Source organism: Lonchura striata, chromosome 8 (genome assembly GCF_046129695.1).
Source record: "Lonchura striata isolate bLonStr1 chromosome 8, bLonStr1.mat, whole genome shotgun sequence".
NCBI classification, from domain to species: domain Eukaryota; kingdom Metazoa; phylum Chordata; class Aves; order Passeriformes; family Estrildidae; genus Lonchura; species Lonchura striata.
Window position 1 is genome coordinate 10,838,094 of NC_134610.1, and position 19,753 is coordinate 10,857,846.

General features: G+C 43.9%; 1 protein-coding gene across 1 annotated transcript in view; it reads left to right on the forward strand.

Annotated features, from left to right (window-relative positions):
• The window catches only part of ADCY5 (adenylate cyclase 5), a 204,633-nt gene extending 187,672 nt beyond the window's left edge, over window positions 1-16,961 (forward strand). The window contains exons 13-21 of the mRNA XM_021526071.3: window positions 1,704-1,820; window positions 2,553-2,717; window positions 4,961-5,136; window positions 9,326-9,352; window positions 10,144-10,276; window positions 11,395-11,658; window positions 12,006-12,210; window positions 12,921-13,045; window positions 14,398-16,961. Coding sequence (XP_021381746.1) covers window positions 1,704-1,820; window positions 2,553-2,717; window positions 4,961-5,136; window positions 9,326-9,352; window positions 10,144-10,276; window positions 11,395-11,658; window positions 12,006-12,210; window positions 12,921-13,045; window positions 14,398-14,526 — 1,341 coding nt within the window. The 3' untranslated portion in view covers window positions 14,527-16,961. The remainder of the gene's footprint in view (window positions 1-1,703; window positions 1,821-2,552; window positions 2,718-4,960; window positions 5,137-9,325; window positions 9,353-10,143; window positions 10,277-11,394; window positions 11,659-12,005; window positions 12,211-12,920; window positions 13,046-14,397) is intronic.
• Window positions 16,962-19,753: the final 2,792 nt, after the last annotated feature.

Here is a 19,753-nt window from a genome sequence, read left to right on the forward strand (position 1 = left end):
CTTGAGTCCTAAACAAAGAGATGGCAGGAAAACCTGTCCTGCTCTAATCTAGTGAGGAAACTCTAAATGCAGTACAGATCCTCCTTCTCATTCCAAATCCAATAGGGGCTAGAGCAGAGGGAAGCCCCACTGGATTTTCCATAACCCTATTCTGGTAGGGATCTCTTAGCTGACATCTGTGTGGAAGCAGCTGGACATGGTAGGGCAAAGAGATATTTTGGTTCGTGGCTTATCTACAAAGCTAAGGATTTCTATGTCATCAGGGATTATTTGTGAGAGAAAGTTGTTTTCCTTTATTTTATAGTGGCTGCTACTGAGCCTGAAGGATTGCATAAGCTTTCAGTGTATTTCAATCAATCCTCAGTGCAAATAAGTTACAACCCCACTTTCCCCTTTTCTCCAGTCCGCCACAGAGCCTTGTCCTCTCCTTTCACCTGGAGCATGTGCTGGTAGCAGGTGAAATCAACTCTTTCAAAACTCTTGCCACAACCTCTCCCTGCCTCTGTAAAAAGTCACCAGCTAATCAGCGCCTTGGCCGCTCCAGCACTCGGTAATTACACTGCAGGGCTGCTGTGTGGGAAGCACAGCACTGACAAAATGTTGCATATCCGAAGATGTAAGAGTGAAGGATAAAAGGGAAAAGCAAGACTTTTAATAGAAACATTAGTCATAGTTAAATTGCAGTGCCGTGGCGCTGTGCTGCTGTTTCTTTGTGTCTCTAAAAATACCCTCTAGTGGCTTGGTTATTTGTGCAGAGAGTAAGGGGAGGGAGAGTTGGGCTCTGGAAAAGGTTTAGTAGTGCTGGGCAGAGCCCCTCTGCCCTGGCATGGTGGTGTGGAGGGGCAGGGCACTGGGAGGACAAACGGTGCGCGAGGGTTTCCTGGCATTCCCGCTCCAGCCCTGCGCTCCCGCTGGCACAGCGCTGGCACGGGAAGGGACAGGGTTGCTTGGCTGTCTCCTGGCACTCTTGCAGCCAGGGCAGTGCAGGGAGGCCTCAGGCCCTGCCAGGGGTGACCCAGGCTGGGAAGGGCAGGGTCAGCCTCTGCTGTGACACACAGCTGTTTCCATCTGCATGGATGCAGCACCTGCAGTCAGGCACCATCAGCAGGGAGTCCCTGGGCCACTCGGGCTCCCTGCTTGCCCTCAGCCGTGGGTGTTTTTTTATCACCGTGAGTGCCAAAGCCCAGCCTGGGCCAGCTGATCTCTGCAGAGGGTCTGACACAGCCCAGAGCTGGCCTGGGATGTTTGACAGTCTGTGTCTGAAGTGGCACCAGAGAGTCCTACGAGACGCTGTGGTGATCAAAGGGGCATGACGTGTACTTTCATTTCTGCCTTTTTAGATTTTTGCTCCAGTAATTTCCAGGCTCAAGCTCCTGGCTATTTCAGTTACAGATGGCTTGTGGTTTGCTTCTCACGACAGGATGAGCACAGCCCTGCAAGCCATGCTATCTGGGCTCGGGAGCCATCACTCCCATTAGGAAGGGCTAAGTAGATTTGCAGAGCCAGCTGGGCCTGCTGCCATGAGACAGACACATCTCTGCTTGCCCTTGTCCCAGAGCTGCCATCCCCCATCACCATCCTCCAGCCCCTGTGCAGCATCCACACAGGCCCACACTGAAGGATGCAGCTCAAATGCAGGCTGTAATCTGTAAAACAAACAAGGATTTTATGTGTCTGTTTGATTTTTTTTTTCTCTCATGCAGCTTTTCCCAGTTCCTCTCCAGACTCTTTCTAAGAAGATTGTACAGTCTAGGACCAATAGTACCTTAGTTGGAGTCTTTGCCATTATCCTGGTTTTTCTGTCTGCCTTTGTCAACATGGTATGTCCATTATTTCCTTTTGATCCATTCAGTTCTGCATTGTTTTATTATTGGTGCTCTGCAGCATTGTGACCCATAAAACCACTGAATTAACATGATCCTGCCTAGGACTGACAGCATCTGAGGTTGGTGCCCTTTGCGTTTTTGGGCACAGAAAAGAAATGGGAGCCCAACAGCTCCATCCCTAGAGCCCATTATATGCCTGGCACTGTTCTGTGCCCAGGTCCTTTTGTGATTCTTTAAATGCTTCTGCTCCAAGTACAGGAGCCCACCTGATGTTTATCCCTGCAGGAAGGGCTGGCACGAGGCTGATGTGTTATTTAACTCCCACCATACTGAGTGGGACATAAGTGTTTCTTGGGCTTGGTGCCAGCCCTGCACGGTGCTGCCTCCTGCTCCAAGTGCAGAGATCAGCTCATGGGCATGGTGATGACTCTGCTTTGAGCTGCACTTTTGGGGCTGAGATGGTCTGGCTGTGATTTAAACACCACTGCTGAGTTTGGGCTTAGAGAGAGATGAGCTGCTCTCTGGGGTATGGATTTTGTTAATTAATATTTTAGGGGAGAAAAAGCATTGCTACTGCACGTGCAATAAAACATAAGCTGATGATTTCATGTTGCATGTTTTGCACATTGCTACAGCCATTTCCAAGGGGCTTTCAAATTGATATAAACTATCCTGTTTTCTTCTCTTTATCTATGCTGTGGTGCTAATACCATCTTTGTTTTCCAGTTCATGTGCAGCACTGTGGATCTTGCCAGCTGCATGGCTGCTGAATACAACATCACTCCTGACCGGGTGGACATATGCCTTATCAGCAACCTGACTTCCAACTACAGCCTGGGCACCTTGCAGGGGTTCTGTGACAGTCCTTTGCCCAGCTGCAACTTTCCAGAGGTATTGCTTGGAAAAAATGGGTTTCAGAGGTCGGTCTGCAAAAAGGCTCAGACCTGTGTTATAAGTCTCAGTGATTCTGAGGAAAGCAAGGTTGTTCTTGACTGACATTACCAGGATTGACACAAGCTACTACATGCAGACTTAAGTGTCTGAAGTTATTGTCATGAATCCACATTAATGTTTAAGTTCCTTCAGGGCTGAATAATTAGTTGGCTTTTAAAATAATTGGATCCTGCCCATAGCAAGGGAAATGTCCCTCTCCATGAGGTCCTTAATGGCATGCAGAACTGCAAGTAATTTCAAAGGAGTTTGTGGGTGCTCAGTTTTACCTAAAAATCAGTTCTCTGAGAATCAGTGTCTAGTTATAGATTTGATGTTTCCTTCCATTGTTTTATATCCTGATGAAAATCTTGGCTTATTTATTCTTTCCCAAGGTATGGTAGGTCTGGCCTCAAACAGGTCAGCAGCCCAGACAGTGATCTGCTTCAATTTGCAATACAATTCCTGTGTCTTCAGGACATCTTGTTTAGAAAAAACTAAAATGCTTCTAATGGGAAAAAAACCCATCCAAACTCACAACCCAAACCAGCCTAAATATGTTTTTCACATTGGTAGAATACTTCATCAAAAAAAAAAATTCTATTTTTTTCAAGACCTTTCTCCAAGTTTTTAGGTCATGGCTGTTACATGTGTTGTTTACTGGAAACTGAAAAGGAAAAACAACTCTGTCTAGGATGGAGGTAGAATTTATGTCAAGGTCATCTGGGTTTATGGGGACCTGACAGATTTATGGTGGATCTGTTACCATCCAGATGTCCAAGGTGCTACTGAAGGTCCTGGTATCCTACTGAACACATTTCCTTTCAATTTAACAGGAATATGGTCCCTAAGTGATTCAGTGAGGTTTCTGAGACCACCATTACTGCAATTTTTAACCTTGCAGAGGCTTTAGTGTGCAGAGGCTTTCTGCAGAAAGACCCAGGAGCAGAATCTGGCACAGCAGAGATCTAGGAACAGTCTGTGCCCGCCATGAATTTCTATGGTGGCCCTGCTGGCCCAGGACAGAGAGGAATTTTAAGCAATGAGGAATAACCATTTTGCATACTGAAGTTGTTCTGGCAGCCTTTAGCCAGGTTCTTCTGTCCAGTGGGCTAAGAAGCAAGGAGTCCCTCACCTGCACTCTGCAAGGGACATGTTGGATCTGCTACACGTGTTGCTGCTGTTGTTCCCAGTGCCCACACAGGAGACAATGGAATGCTACCCCTCAGTCAAGACTGAGGAGTCAAGTACAAGCTGTACAAGTTATTTTCTCTAATTTAATATATATCAGACTATTAATAAATGAACTCAGAACATAAGCATATTTCTACTTCAACTAGGGCTTGCTTTCAACTGAAAGGATGGATTGCCTCAGGCACATGATATGGGTTTTTTGCCAGAAATAGGCCTGTCCAGACAGACTGGAAGCTTAAATCTTCACAGATTTGATAGCAGGAAGGTGGTGAGCTGGATAACATGCCTCTCTTCATTTTGCATGCCTGCTGTCTTTCCCAGGAGCCATAAATGTCACCCACAGTCTGCAGTCACACTGGGAAGCCCTGGCATGCTGAACGCTCAGCTCCCAGCCTGGCAGGAGCTGCTGCTGCTGCACCACCCAGGTGTGCCAGAGGTGCTGCACAGCCACACGTGCAGCTCTGCAGCTGCTGCCTGGACAAATTATCATGGGGTGGGCATGGGGACGTTTGTGCAGCCTGTACCTTGCTGATGGAGCCTGTGTGTGACATTAGAGGGGACAGTGCTTCCCCATTGTTCTCAGGTGGGCATCTGTCCAGGAGTGTGAATTGCCAATACCCTTGGCAATGTGTTGTACAGATATGCAAATTTGAGCCTAGAATTTGACCTTTAAGCACGACTTAATCCAGCAGAACTGGTAATAACTGTGTCCAGGGAAAAGCTGCTTCACAACCTTGGGTGTCCAGCTGTGAGGCCTGTGCCTCTTGAGAGTAAAACATATAATGCTTGGAGAAAAAGGCTACAGTTCACCTCTTCATCCATTCAGTTCAAACTTCTGTAAAGTGGGAGAATTCCACAGGTAGCACCAGGTTTATATGTTTGGTCAGCTCAACTACACAACTACCAATCCCTTTCTATCCCTGTGTTAATTTCCTTTGTTTTCAGTTTTGATTTATCCAGCTGACATTCATCTCTCTTCTGTTTTTTTTCCTATTTTTATCTTTATACAGTATTTTACCTACAGTGTCTTATTGAGTCTCCTGGCCTGCTCTGTGTTCCTTCAGATCAGCTGTATTGGAAAATTGATCCTTATGTTAATAATTGAATTTATATATGTTCTCATTGTGGAAGTGCCAGGAGTCAACCTTTTTGACAACGCAGATCTCCTGGTTACTGCCAACACCTAGTAAGTGCCTTTCACTTCTGAAATCTTCATCTGATTTCTTTCACACAGTGATTCCAGTGTGGCATTAGGTGGATGGGAGTGCCAAGGCTGTGGTGCAAGCCAGGGAAGTGCGTGGTGCAAGCCAGGGAAATGCATGCTGCATGCTGTGCTCTGCTTCTGAAGAGTAGGAGAATACAATTCTCTTTAACATCCTTTTAATGTGAGACTTGACTAATGAACTATCTATTAATAACAGAATATAACTGGAATCAGAGTGGATCTGTATTTCCTTTTTTCCAGAAATGGGGAGTGTAGTTAGTCATTCTTAATTCTGGTATTAATTACATTCCCAATATAGAAATGTCATTTTTCAAATAAGAAAAAAAAAATCCCCCAACAAACTTGAGCTCACTCAGGGATGTGATGTGAGCCACCACAATATATCAAACCCAGCTTGGGGTGGTGGAATGGTGGTGCTTGATGTTTGGCTAGTTGATTCCCGTTGCTTCCAGGACATATATCCTTGTCTGAAAAGCCAGCATCACAGCTGGGCTCAGCAGAATTCCCAGTACAAGGGTCTGGGCTCAGTGGGAATGGACAGGTGGCTTGTCATGGTTCCCCATCTCCTGCAGGTCCCCACACCAGAGAGGGAAGTTTGGCACATCCACAAGCCTGTCCTCCTCCAGGAGTTTTGTTTCTCATTGGGAATTTCTCTATTGTGTTAACTCTTTGTTTTGATGATTCCCCCTTGTAGGCAACAATTGTACTTAAATGTGAGTGAATCAATTATGCCAGTTTAGGTGGACTATTTGTCAAGGCTGATAGCTGTGGTTGTCCCTGCCTTGGACAGGAGGGTGTTTGAGAAGATTCCCGTGGCCCTTCCCAGTGTGTTATGAAACACCTTCTGTAGTTGCCCAGATTTCAGGATGGCCATTAACCATCAGCCCTTCAAGCCTGCTGCATCTGGTTACTCCTCTCCTTCACATAACTATTCCAGGATTTCAGCATTCCCATGTGCCCAGTAATAATTAATGGATACACAGCTTTTGCTGGCATTGCCAGTTAATGGAAGTGTAGCTTTTGCTACCATTGGTAGTAATCACTTAAATTATTTTGTTAACTCAATTGAGTGAAATTAGGTAGGAAACCCCGTGGAGCTTTCTGTGGGGAGGTATAGGGAGAATGAGGTTTTCTTCCTTTTTTTCAGATATTAGTTGTTCCATCAGCAGAAGTTATTTAGCATTTTATAACACAATTAGTGAAATAGAAGCATTTTATATCTCAAATACAATTTCATTCTTGTAATTCAAGCACTAAGCGAAATTACAGCACTTGGAAGTGTAATTTACATCACTTCACAATCAGAATGTCAGTAATAAAGTCAGTAATAAAGTGGAGAAGGTTAGCATGTTTTCCCAGAAATAGCTTTCTGTGATGCTGTATTATCTCTCACTAAATGGGATTTGTGTGGTGGTTCAGCCCCAGCTGCAGCTCAGCCCCACACAGCCACTCATTCACTGCCCTGTGCTGGGATGGGGGAGAGAGCTGGAAGGGGAAGTGAGAAAACTCATGGGTTGAGATAAAGTCAGTTTAAAGGGACAGAAAAGAGAGAAACTAATAATAGTTACAATAATAATAATTTAACTAGAATAGACAAAACAAGTGATGCACAATACAGTTGCTCACCACTTGCCAACCAATGCCCAGCCAGTTCCTGAGCAGCAGCCCCAGGCCAGATTTCCCCCCAGTTCCCATACTGAGCATGATGCCATGTGGTGTGGAATATTCCTTTGGCCAGGTGGGGTCAGCTGTCCTGGATGTGTCCTCCCAGCATCTTGTGTCCCTCCAGCCTGCTCACTGGGGCTGTTGAGGAGATGAGAAGTCCTTGACTTAGTAAAAACCCTTCTTAGCAACAACTAATACATCAGCATGTTATCAACATCATTCTCATACTTAATCAAAACACACCACTACACCAGCTAGGAGGAAATTTAACTCTATTCCAGTGGAATACAGGACAGTTTGTTTTGTCCAAATTTCTCCATGGATGGCTATTTATTGCCCCAGTGTCTGGAAGGCCATTTGTGTGAGATGGGAGCTCAGCACGTAGCACAGAGTTCAGAGATGGACCTTATTGTCCAGCTGATACTAAAAAACCAGAAAAGCCACCATGACCTTATACTACTTTAATTGGATGCCCATTGTAGCTACATAATTAGTGTCTGCTCTGCAACCACCATGGTACTCTGACTAATTAGAAGTGATGCAGATGTCACTTCACACTTCTGTGTACAAACCAGCCCAGCATGCAGGCAGCTGAAAGGCTGATTACAGCACGTTGGGAATTGCTAGCCTTGGCTGCAGCCACACCAGCATGTGACACACAGAGTGTGACTGCATGCACAGGGCTACCGTGTTACCTTTTTCCTCTGCAGAAGATAAAACTAATGCATTGGTTTAAAGATGTGATGGGCCAATGTGATCTTCTAAACTGAGTTCCTGCACAGGGAAGCCCAGAGAGCTTTGCCTGTGATTTGTTCATCAAAGCCATCATTTCTGTTCCAGCTGTCTGTCCTTGCAACTGTGGCTGGGAAAAGTAAGATGCTCTGGTCCTATGGGAGCTGTCTCTAAAATGAACTGCCTTTCCTGCTAAAAATGTGCACTTCACTTGAGCAGGAGTGTAGCTAGCAAGCTTCTCTCTGTGTTCCCTTCCAGTGATTAAAGAACCATCTGCTACTGGAAATGTCTGTTCCATGGGGGAACAACCCACCAATGCAACACCCGTACTGCTTGCACTGGGCATCTTCACTTACCCAGAGAGTTATTGTAAATATTGGGTTTTCTGCACTTCATTTAGAGAAGAATAACCCACAGTGAGCTGCAGCCTCAGTACTAAGGGTCAGGTCCACCATGCTCCCATCATAAGAGAGAGTGATTAGGGAGGGCAGTCAGTCATCCTTGGCCAGGTGGTGATTTAGGGAATCAGGGGAATCATACTCCATGTAGGAAGTGTTCCACCTAGATCCAGCCTTTCATGTGGGAGTCCCCAGGCTTTCCAAACCATGTCTGTGTCCAAGCACACATGTTCAGTGCTGGAGCTAGCCAAGACCCATGCAATAGATTGTGTGCAAGAGAACAGTGGGTTGCAAAATCCATCTCTGAAGAAATTCCATGCTCAGAACTGCAGAAAATATCTTGGAACGAACAAGGTTAGAACGTCGCTATGGTTTTATTTTTTGATGTTATGCTCAGTTAGGTACCCTTGCCTATTTTGATTTTGATTATTTATATGTCTGATTGTGTAGCAAGGTTCCCTCCAACCCCATAAAACTGTGGCCTGAAGCTCTCTAGAGAGCTGTCACATTCTCAGGCTAATATCACATTTGTATCCTGCAAAGTTCTAATGGCATCAATGACACTACAGTAATTTAAGCACTGATCGCTTTCCTTCCATTTAAATAGTGTTCTAAAAGATGCTTGTGCATGGTTCTCAGCCACCTAATACTCCACCCACAGCTGAGAACAAAGCCAGCAGCATTAAGCAATCAATCAGGAGCTCAGACAGCTCTGTTCTGTGCTTTCAGTGTCAAAAAGCACACCTTCCATCTCCCCCAGCAGCTCTGATACACGTGGGTACTTTGCAGAACTGTCACTAGTAATAGGAATTTGCTAAAGGGTTTTCTTCGGTTCCCTTGTGTGTGGTACCCAGAGCTGGGCACAAGCTGGCAGTGAGGAATGAGCAGAAGAAGGGAGCAGGATTGAGTTAAAGGAATTAAACATATCTCCATGCCACAGTAAAAGGAGAAGAAAAGAGCTATTCCTTACAAGATACAAAAGCCCAAAGCTTTCTTCCTTAGGTCAAATTTTGTAGTCTGACCTAATGAAGTAGTGATCGATGCACAGGCATTTGCCAAGCATCCCACACTGACATTAAAATCCCAAATTATTCTCTTACTCTTAATGCTTCTTTGATATTTTACCCACATTAACCATGTCACACTATCACTCTGGAGTTTTGAGTGTAGCTCAGAAGCCTGTTTTCTCCTCCCCCTCCCATCTTTTAGTAGTTTTCTGCTTCAAAAGAGCTGTAGCCCCACACAGTGTCAGAGGTGCCACACTGCAGAGCTGCTGTGCAGTGATGTGCAGACAGGCAAGAGCTGCAGGGAGCCAAACACTCCACTGACCTTGTGTTTGTGCTTTTTATTTTCAGCGTGTCTGCAAATGATACATCCTCATGGTGAGTCACTTCAGCATGAAATATTTTATAGGTTTTTGTTGGCAGGTATTTTCTGTTCACAAGGTGCAATAGCAGCACATTGACTCACCAGCAGTGTCTGGTGTTTGTGTATTGCTGTGAGCTGGTACAGCACAGTGCAGATGCCCTGAGTGCACTGAATGTTGCCCTTTTGTATGTAAAGGTACTCTCAGAGCATCCTCTTTCCTGTGGGACTTATGTCAGCTCAGGGCTTATTTGTAATACAATTTAAAGGTTTTATCAAAATATTTTCATACTGTATAAGTCCGTAATTCATATTTAATAGTTTTTATTTGCCTGCTTCACACCTCAGAAAAGGTGTGAATGTACCTTAGTGCTATTTTCAGCTTACAGAGCACTTACAGGACAAAGCCCATTAAGACTGACTAATTAGAGAAGCCATAAGCTAGAGCAGTTCCAGACAGGAGCCTGGGGAAGCTAGTGCAGAACACAGGATGAGCACAGTCTGAGGAGCTGTCAGCATTTCAGTGCTGCTACTCTTAGCATGTATGGCCATTCTCTGAAGAGTGCCCTTTATATCAATGACAACCCTTCCCAAGGATCACTTTTCCAAGTCCTCCTTTAGAAACTGGCACCCATGAGCCAGTCTCCAGCTTTTTGTAGACGTTTGTCCCTTTACCAACACAGGCTTTGAGGGGAAAGAAAAAAAAAAAAGCCAGAGAGGCTGGTTAGCCTTGAAATGGGAAGTGTGGGGTGTGGCGAGGCCGTGTTCTTCCAGAAACAGGGAAGTTGTGCTCTTTCCTTGGCTGCAGCCCCCCGGTGACAACGCGAGTCGCGCTGAAGATTGTGACCCCTGTCATCATCACTGTCTTTGTCCTGGCACTGTACTTGCATGCCCAGCAAGTGGAATCCACTGCAAGGCTTGATTTCCTCTGGAAACTTCAGGTTAGTGGGTGTTGGCTGTGGGAGGATCACATGTGGTCTTTGGCATTAATTTAAAATAATTGAGCTCTTCACTGTCAAGTTGAGAAGTGTGATAAAGTGTCTTTGAATTTAATCCGAATCTGGCTTATAATTGGGCATACTAATAATGCTCTGCTCTTCTTTGGTACTTTGCATACTCTGTGCATCTCATCCCAGTTATTCAGCCCTTTTTCTCCTTGTAAATGCACCTTGGATGGTCCCCATGGTAAAGGGTTACAGGTCCAAAGGTTGAGATTAATAAATCTGGAAAACTGAGCTGTTACTAGTGCAGGAACATGTAATGTAACACAATTTATAAATATAGGAAGCTCATATTCACGGCTGAATTGTTTCCCAGAGTTCAGTAAGCTTTAGTTTGCTGTGTTCAAGGGTGTGAAAGATTCACATTTGCATTTTCATTCAGTTTCCTGTTAAGCAGTGGGAACTGGCTCAATGTCCAGCCTTCATTAGCCCCCAGGCAGCAGTACTGGGTAACCAACACACTGTGGATAATGCCACACTGTGCTCCTGTCCCTGGGTTCACTGTTAATGTTTTCACTACTTGTGCCCATGAGTGATGTTGGGGCCCTGTATGATTCCCAAGCAAGCAGGACAGGCCTGGGCTCTGGCCAGCACTCATGGCTGGGGGCCGCAGGACTGCAGGTTTTATTTAGATTTTCTACCTTCTGGGTGGCAGGACATCATTCTAATTATAGGTCTTTGTGGTTTGAGTACAAGGCACTGAGGAAGCAGCAATTAATTAAAGCTCCTTGGGAAGCAGATAAACATTGTAATCCTCATTTATAAATGGTAAAACAATGGAAGGAGTGAGCTGAGTGGTTAACCAGTTCAGGGCTCAGAAATACAATGCTGGATTCTGGCATTATTCTCTGCCTGCTTTTCCATATATGTGTGCATGAAGAGATGGAACATTTTCCACTGCAAAACACAAGTTTCTGCATCTCTCTGGCTCTGCTCTCCTTTGTGGTTTCCCCCATTCTATTTCTGCCCTCACTGCAAGTTAATTTTCAGCTTTTTTTCCCCTCCCCAGAGCAGCTACCAAAAGAGTAAGTGCATCACTGTGTCTCCCCCTACACTAGGCCACCGAGGAGAAGGAGGAGATGGAGGAGCTGCAGGCCTACAACCGACGCCTCCTCCACAACATTCTGCCCAAGGACGTGGCTGCCCATTTCTTGGCGCAGGAGCGGCGCAACGATGAACTGTACTACCAGTCCTGCGAGTGCGTGGCTGTCATGTTCGCCTCCATAAGCAACTTCTCGGAGTTCTACGTGGAGCTGGAAGCCAACAATGAAGGGGTGGAGTGTCTGAGGCTGCTCAATGAGATCATTGCTGATTTCGATGAAGTAAGCCACAGAAAATCTGGGTGAACTAAGTGAGCTGAATGCATGAGTTTAGTTGGGTTTTGCCGAGCTCCTGAAGGAGGGTGGTTTATTGAATCCATGGTTAATTTCTCCTTACTCTAGGAGTCTTCAGTTTTATTTTTTTTCCCACCCCCCCTCCGCCCCCCTGCACAGAAATCCCTTCTATTTCCTTGTCACTCCTTTGAATATCTAATTCCCTTTCTTCCTCTGTCTTCCTGGCTCTGCCCACTACTTTGTAAAGCTTGCAGCAAGGAAGGACATGTGGCATGGACATTACCAGCATCTGTGTGCTTGTCAAGGTTTATTTGCTTCTTTTGCTCTTGTGACAGATAATAAGTGAAGACCAATTCCGGCAGCTGGAGAAGATCAAGACCATTGGCAGCACCTACATGGCTGCCTCAGGCCTCAACGACTCCACCTACGACAAGGAAGGGAAGACACACATCAAAGCTCTGGCGGATTTTGCCATGAGGCTAATGGACCAAATGAAATACATTAATGAGCATTCATTCAACAACTTCCAGATGAAGATAGGTAATGTCCTTATGCTCACAGGATTCCATGTAGGTACTGGTCATTCTGAGGTGGGGATTTTATGGACAGTAAAAACCGCAGATGTTACATTAGCCGTACAGCGATGTCGATTGTCTGGTGGCTGGTGACCACTTTGGCCTCTATGAAACATCACAGTAGTTTCTTAGGTTATAGCAGCATCACTGAAGCTCCCTAGGGAATTAGAAGCAGTGTAGCTCCTCCACAGCATGATCTTACATGGTGGTTGACCTTGGGCTCGTTTTGCCCCTATGCTTGGACATTAAATTGTTTTTCAAGTCAGGGAATAAAAAGCAACAGAAAAGAAGGAAGAAATTGGAGTATGTCAGGTGTGGTGTTTGTTCTGGAAAGCTCTGGGCTGCTGGCTTGCTGACCCTCAGCATAGCAGCAGGTATGTGCTGGCTTCAAGTGAGCAGTTTGCTTGTTAGCCAGGTGGCAAAGAAACTTTATGCCATTATCTGGCACTGGCAATAGCTCTGGATTGAGCAGACCCAGCCCGAGCTGCAAGTCAGTTGGGCATAATGGATCAAAGAAGCCAAATTTTATTTTAACATTTCTCTCCCATAGCTTGGCCATGCCTTTACATGTTGGGGTTAGCACAGCTAGAACCAGTGAGCCTCAGAATGGGTTTTTACTGAAAAATAACCTGCCTCAAGCAAATGGATGTGAGCACGTTTCTCCTCTCCTTCCAGGCCTCAATATTGGTCCTGTCGTAGCTGGGGTGATAGGAGCCCGCAAACCCCAGTACGACATCTGGGGCAACACAGTGAATGTAGCCAGCAGAATGGACAGCACAGGAGTGCCTGACAGGATTCAGGTAAGGCAATCCCTGGAAAACTTACACTGCCAGCCCTGTGTCACTTACACATTTTGAAACGTAGTTAGAATTGAAATTTTGGGTTCATTTTATTCATTTATTCCATACATTTACCTACACAGAACTGAAGGAAAAGCCACTTAGGGAATGCTGGTGGTACCAGCAAGTTTTGTCTTTTAATCATGACCAACATTGCAACCTTTGTTTAGAAACCTGCACTTTAGTTCTGGGTGGAAGTGCTGAGCTGAGCTTCCTTCCCCGTGTGCCTCACTGGCATGAGCACAGTCCTGCCTGATCCCTGCTCACATGTGCTGCTCAGCTGTGTGAGGTTTGTTTCATTTTCCAAGGGCCTGATTCAGCCATGTATTTCTGTAATTCACTTTGCTGCTTGCTGTGCCATGTGTGGCATGAGGCCAGCAAGGGTCCAGGCATCAGCAGGATGGGGACAGACAACAGAGAAAGGGGATTGTTTAAGGGGTTAATGGGACCTGTCTGATAATCACACATCTTGGCCTTCAGATGTGACCTTTCCAGTGAGTGATTCATTTCCAGTGTCCTGCTTTTGCTGAGCCAATGTCCACAGTAACAGAATACCATTCCTTGGGAAAACACTGAAGAGTTATAAAAATAGAGTAGCTGATGTAAAGGCCAAGAGAGGCAGCCACGCTGTTTCCTTGCCTGTCAGTTTACTGTATTGATATTTATACATCACTCTTGAGATGGTCTGTAAAGCCACCTGGAAAAGGGTGAGAAATTACATTGTAATAAATAAATACCTCAGGAAATCTGGTCTTTAAAACTTCTGTTGTTCTGCAGCACAAGTGATTATTTTTGACTGGCATCTGCAGAGACAGTTTGGATGCTGGCTAGAGTATTCCATTCAATCAGTTCTCTCCCATTGCCTACTACCTTCTCCTTCATAAAAAACCCTGACTCCTAAGCTGTACATCCACTGTGTAATTTCTAGGTAATTTCTGAGGCTATTTTAGTAAGTTTGACTGTTTTCCTACTGTTAATCCAGTGATACAATGAATGCATCTGAGTAGACTGAACTGACTGTTGTGTTTTAAAAAAGTGACTAATTTGTTACACTTTATCCAGTGACCTCCTTGAAAAATGCAGTTTTCCCCCAGTTGTGAAGTGTGTGTGACATCTGTATTTTCTCCGGTCCTAATGGTTGTGTTTGTTCAGCAACTTGTGCCAAACTTTCAGTCAGTGATTGAATGTGCAAACATTGATTGACTTAGAAAGAAAACTCCTACTTTATTTTGTCCATGGACTACTCCAAAAGCAGATGGAAAGACTGTGTGGAAGACAAGGCAAGCACCTGTTTACTCTTGTTTATTCTGCAGGTAACCACGGACATGTACCAGGTTTTAGCAGCCAACAACTACCAGCTGGAGTATCGAGGGGTCATAAAGGTCAAAGGCAAAGGAGAAATGACCACCTACTTTCTAAATGAAGGGCCTCCAATTAGTTAGCACCGACTGCAGCGCCACACAAAGATGGATTTTGCATTACCCAGGATTGTGAATAGGAGAAGAATAATTTTTCGGTAGCTGAACATGCAGCGCAGTTGAAATTTCACCCATGACTTTAGAGCTGGTATCAGCAAATTCTTTGGCCACCCATCAAGAAAAGCAAGAGAAAGAAACCACCTTGGAGTTGTTCCTGGCTGAGTGCTAAGCTGACCAAAGATGTGCACTACGAAGTTCACAGATAAGACATGAATTCGGCATTTTTAAAAAGGCTGCTACCACAGGATGGCATAAGAAGCTATTTAAGTATTTATTGACGCAACACAACATTTACTTGGTTGAAGGAATGTATGATTCACTACAAAGCATTATTTTGGAATGGATTTGCACTCCCATAATGTTTCCATCCCATACTGCCAGCTATTTGAAGTGTACCACTGTGCTTTTATTAGCTGTTTTGAATGGGCTTTCAAAACTGACACCCACTGTTGCAGCACACAAAAGGCCTTTTAGAAGGGCATTGGTAATGCTTTAGTGTGAAAAGACATTATAGCCTTGCCCCCTCTTTTTCCTTCTTCTCCATGGCTAAATGACTGCTCTTCTGAGTGGGGCTGGCACACCTGATGGAGGGGAAGATCAGGATAAAGGAAGATGGCTATACAACCATATTTATTAAAAAGTCGTCTGTGCTCTTCTTTGGTATCTATCAGTTTACATGGGAAAGACTAGATGTAAACAAGAGACACTTTGTGGGGGGAACTCCCCTGAAATTTGTTGTGGGTTTTTTTGTATTTTTTATTTTGTAATATTGAAAACATGGAGATCTAACAGATATACCAAATTCTATATTTTGTAAATTATATATAAATTAGAAGGCAGGCTGTCCACACCAAGGTGTGGGGGGAGGTGTACATAACCTGTAGACTTTTGTGTAATTTTTTTCTGTGTAATACTCTGAACACAGACTTGGCAGTTTTCAGATTATCACTATACAATCAACCAACAACAAACAGGTGAGTTTCCAGGCTGAATCAGATGCATTTTAAAATGAAAATCCAGAAAAATCTACAACCCCAAAGAAGAGGAAAAACCCGCAGTAGTCACAGAATTGTTCCGTGCAGCGTTCCAGCGGAGGGTGGCGGCTTCCCAATGGAAACAGGACCTTTGAGTTTTAGCTACTGAGACGGTATCAAACGTGTCAGAAAGAGCTCTAACCAAATCTTCTAACCCTTAGCAGGAGCTCTTATGAGAAAAGGAAAAAAAGCTCATTTGAACTTTCATTTTTAAAAGATTGTTTTTTATAGATGGTCTTAATAGAATCCTGCTGATCTGAGAGTTGTGTGACATTGTAACTGCCATGTGACATTACAAGGAACTATGTGCTGCAGCATTGAGTTTACTTTCCTGTAGTAAGCACTTATTTAAACTGATTCACAGATTTTCAATTTTCAGGAATTAGGTCATCTTCAAAATAGATTATGATTGCAAGTGTCTATATGAGGTGGTCGACCTTAAAATAGTGCCATTGATACTGTGTTGGGCATCTTTATCACTAGTAAGGGGGGGTGTTCTGAATAGTTCACTGTTATCATTTATGTACCTTTTCTAACTATGAAAGAAAAATCCCTTGGTATTTTATTAAAAAAAGAAAATTATTTAAAAAAAGCTATATTTTTTATATTCTATGAGGGGAAAGTTTTGATATTGAATTTGGCTAGCATTAAAAATTACTCCAATCTTTTGACATTTAATAAACTTCTTTTCCACTCTTCTCAGGGCAGAATTATTGTAGTACTCACAGCATAATGATTGCACTATGGTGGTGGCGATTTCTTTTTCCTACTCGACAATGAGAATAAGTGAAAATCCATAGACCTGTCTTAATTAATTTGCTCTATTGCTAAGCATGACCCAAGCATTAAGCCATTTAAACATGAGCTTAAATGGCATCTCCCCTTTCCTTCTCCCTTCCACTAGGAAACATCTCTGAAAAGTATAGTATATTGACTTCTGTAAAACTGCCAAGTCTGCCCTTGTACTATACTTTTGCTCCTTTACATCTTTCCTGGTTTGCAAAATAAACTTAAGTTGCATCATGGTGTTATGCCTTTCTCCCCTCCTCCACCTTCCATCCCCTTTGTCCCTCACTGAGTTTCATTTCCTTCATGCCATACACTTGATTTTAGGTTTGCTTTCTGCTTTCAAAAGTCTGCAGTCTTCTTAACTTTTGATTCACCTTATGAAGTTGTGTTGTCAATGAAATTTCAAGTCCCCAGTATCTCTAGCTGTGATTGTTGACAGTGTGTCATGATCATTTCAAGGGGTATTCACACACTCTTTACTCTGGATCTTGCAAAAATGGATACAGTTATGATTTCCCATGGAAATTGAAATCTATTTAAGTAATTTAACTATATTAAACACTGTTTCACTGGTAATGTGTCTCTGTTTTATTTTAGCTGCAGCTGGCTGGTGGGATGAGACTTGTGTAGGAGACGCTGGATTTGCAAATAGAAGCACCCAGGTCTCATCTGGCACTGATGGATGCCCTGGTCCTTTGCACTGCCCCACTGTGGAGCCCTAAGGGCTTGGCTACCCAGCAAACATCCCCTGGGTGCTTCTTGTGCTCCCAACTGCCCCTGGAATCAGTCTCAGGGCAGCTGACAAAATACACTGGCATAATTGAACAGCTTAAATTTGTGTGTTTAAAACAAAGACTTTGTATTTTCAAAAGCACATCACCTTTGCCAAAGGATTCCCCAGGCACCTTGGTACTTGTCCTCTCAAGGACACTGCTGCCAGTGCAACATTTTCAATCTTTACATGTAAAAGTAAACACTACATGTGACTGTACCAATTAACAGGAGCCTCAGGTAGGGCTGAGAAAAAAAACCCTGCAGCTTCCAGCTGACTTCTTTTAGTTGAGAAGACATTACACAGGCAGCTGAAAATCCAATGTCCTACAATCTGTTATAGGTTAGGAGGGACTTTATGAGTGTACTGAGAACACAGCTGCAGGAACAAAAAGCCATGAAGTATTTAAGGTATCAATCTTCATGAAAATTGGCTGAGAATTATTTAATACTTTCTGTGCTCTCCTAAATAATCATACAGCAGTTTAGGACATTGCCTGATGTAAGCAGCTTTTTTAAACTATCTGGAGAAGGGTATTCCCCCAGGGAGGGAAGGCAGGAGTCTCCAATGTTGTGCCCTCTCATTTCAATTACTGTATACAGACTGGCTGCATAGTTTTCCCCAAATGCATCTTTTTCCCACCCAAAAAGCATTTTGATGAGTTTTAAGGTGTTTAGCCACTTCTCCCCAACACAGATCTAGCTACATCAAGTATCTGCCTGCACTTAATAAAATGATACATTTGAGACACACTGAATTTCTTAGATGTGTGTCCTGCACTGCAAGTATCTCCAGCCTGGCTGTTTATGTGTTACACAACATCCACAGACACCAATACCTGCCCAATAAGTATGCCCAGAGGCAAATATTTTCATTCTGCTAAGTTTTTCAACAGCTCCTCAGGGCACCATCAGTTCCAGACTAAAGTTTAGGAATTGTCAGAAAGAGCAAGCTTAGGATGCTGCTGGGAAAAGGGCAGCTCAGCTGCTTTGAAGCTGAGAAAACTCAAGTTTCCTCGCTCTTGACCCACTTCATCCTTTCAACTGAAGGAGCAAGTAGGCTCTGGGGAGGTGGAGGAGGACTGAGAAAATTTAATTTCAGGCTGGATGGGGGGCAGGAGCAGCAATATTCCTGCCATGTGGGCGCCAGATAGTTTTCTGTAAAAAGCAGAGTTATGTATTTTCTGTCCCTGAGCACCTCTCAGTCCCTGCTCTGCCCTGGCACTTGCCTGCAGTGCAGGGGAGGTGGCTGCACTGCTGGGGCCAGCCCTGTCCCCTGGGAAAGGGGCAGGGGTGCCAGCTGGGAGCCCAGAGGGGCGGCTGGGGCAGCACTGGCATTCCAATAAAAAGCTCCAGGGGACAGCAGCTGCACTCAGCTTCTCTGTAAGCAGCTGGCCCCAGAGATCTTTTAACAAAGAATTTCAGATTCAAATAACTATTGCCATCTACTGGAAATGGCATTATACACCTACCTTTGTAAGTCAAGCAAGCCTTTGGTCATTCCTTCCTGAAAGCAAATACAGTGACATCTTACTGAAAGATAAACATTCTATTATGGGTGTTGGAGGAACACATTCCAGCCTTCAGGAGGTCTTTCTTTATAAATACAGCACAAAATGGGCTCTGCTTCTACTAAATCCCACAGAACAATCAAGCAACCACGAATGGCCATCTGCACTTCACACTTTACACTAAAGTAAAGCCTGTTGTTCAAGAGAGTAATCAGCTTTCCTAAATTCATCTTCCTAAGTCTGGTAACTCAAGTTCCTGGTAAAATCAGCAGGGAAGCCCCTGCCTGAGTGTTCAGTTTGTGTAAGCAAATAAGAAATGCTGGGAATTTCCAATAAATTTTCACCTCCAACCTGGCCTGCTGTATCTTGGTTCTGATCTCACACCAAGATGTCAGCAAGTTCTAATATTACAAACTCAAACATGCTAAGAAGCCATGTTTTTAGCACCTAGTAATACCACATAATGAAGAACAGTCATACTCATTAACTTTTCATTGTGAAATGGGATTTTTATCAGTGCTATAAAAACAGGCAAACAAACCCCCAACTGTTTTCTGTTACACTGGCAGTTGCATTTGCTTATTATACCTGCTAATCAGCAATTAGTTTAATGCCAGCATAATTGGAATGGAATAATGATCCAGATGCTATGACAGAGAAAGTTTTCATTCCTTAAAAATGGATCTTTGGGAATAGCAAGAAAGTACAGTGCCTCAGAGAAAACAAAATTCTCTACCAACATATAAACCAAAGAAATGATGCAACAAAAATTTTGTATGTGCAGAACAACCTGAGTTAAAATCTAAGCAATAATTAAGGCATTCATAGTAGCTTCCCTGCCTATCAATGGAGGTCAAAAGACAGGTATAAGGGTTCTTCTAGACACTCTAAGCAAAATAAAACCTGGTTTTACACTTATAACATAATAACTCTATTTTTAAATCACTGATTTTAAATGGTAAAGGACTGCTCTTCACCTTTTCAGAATGGTGCACTGGATGCTACTACAAGTATTTCTTGGTGCTAAGGGCTGTTTGCTGCTCATGTTTATAAACACCTTCTTCTTCCCTGTCTCTCAGTGGGGAG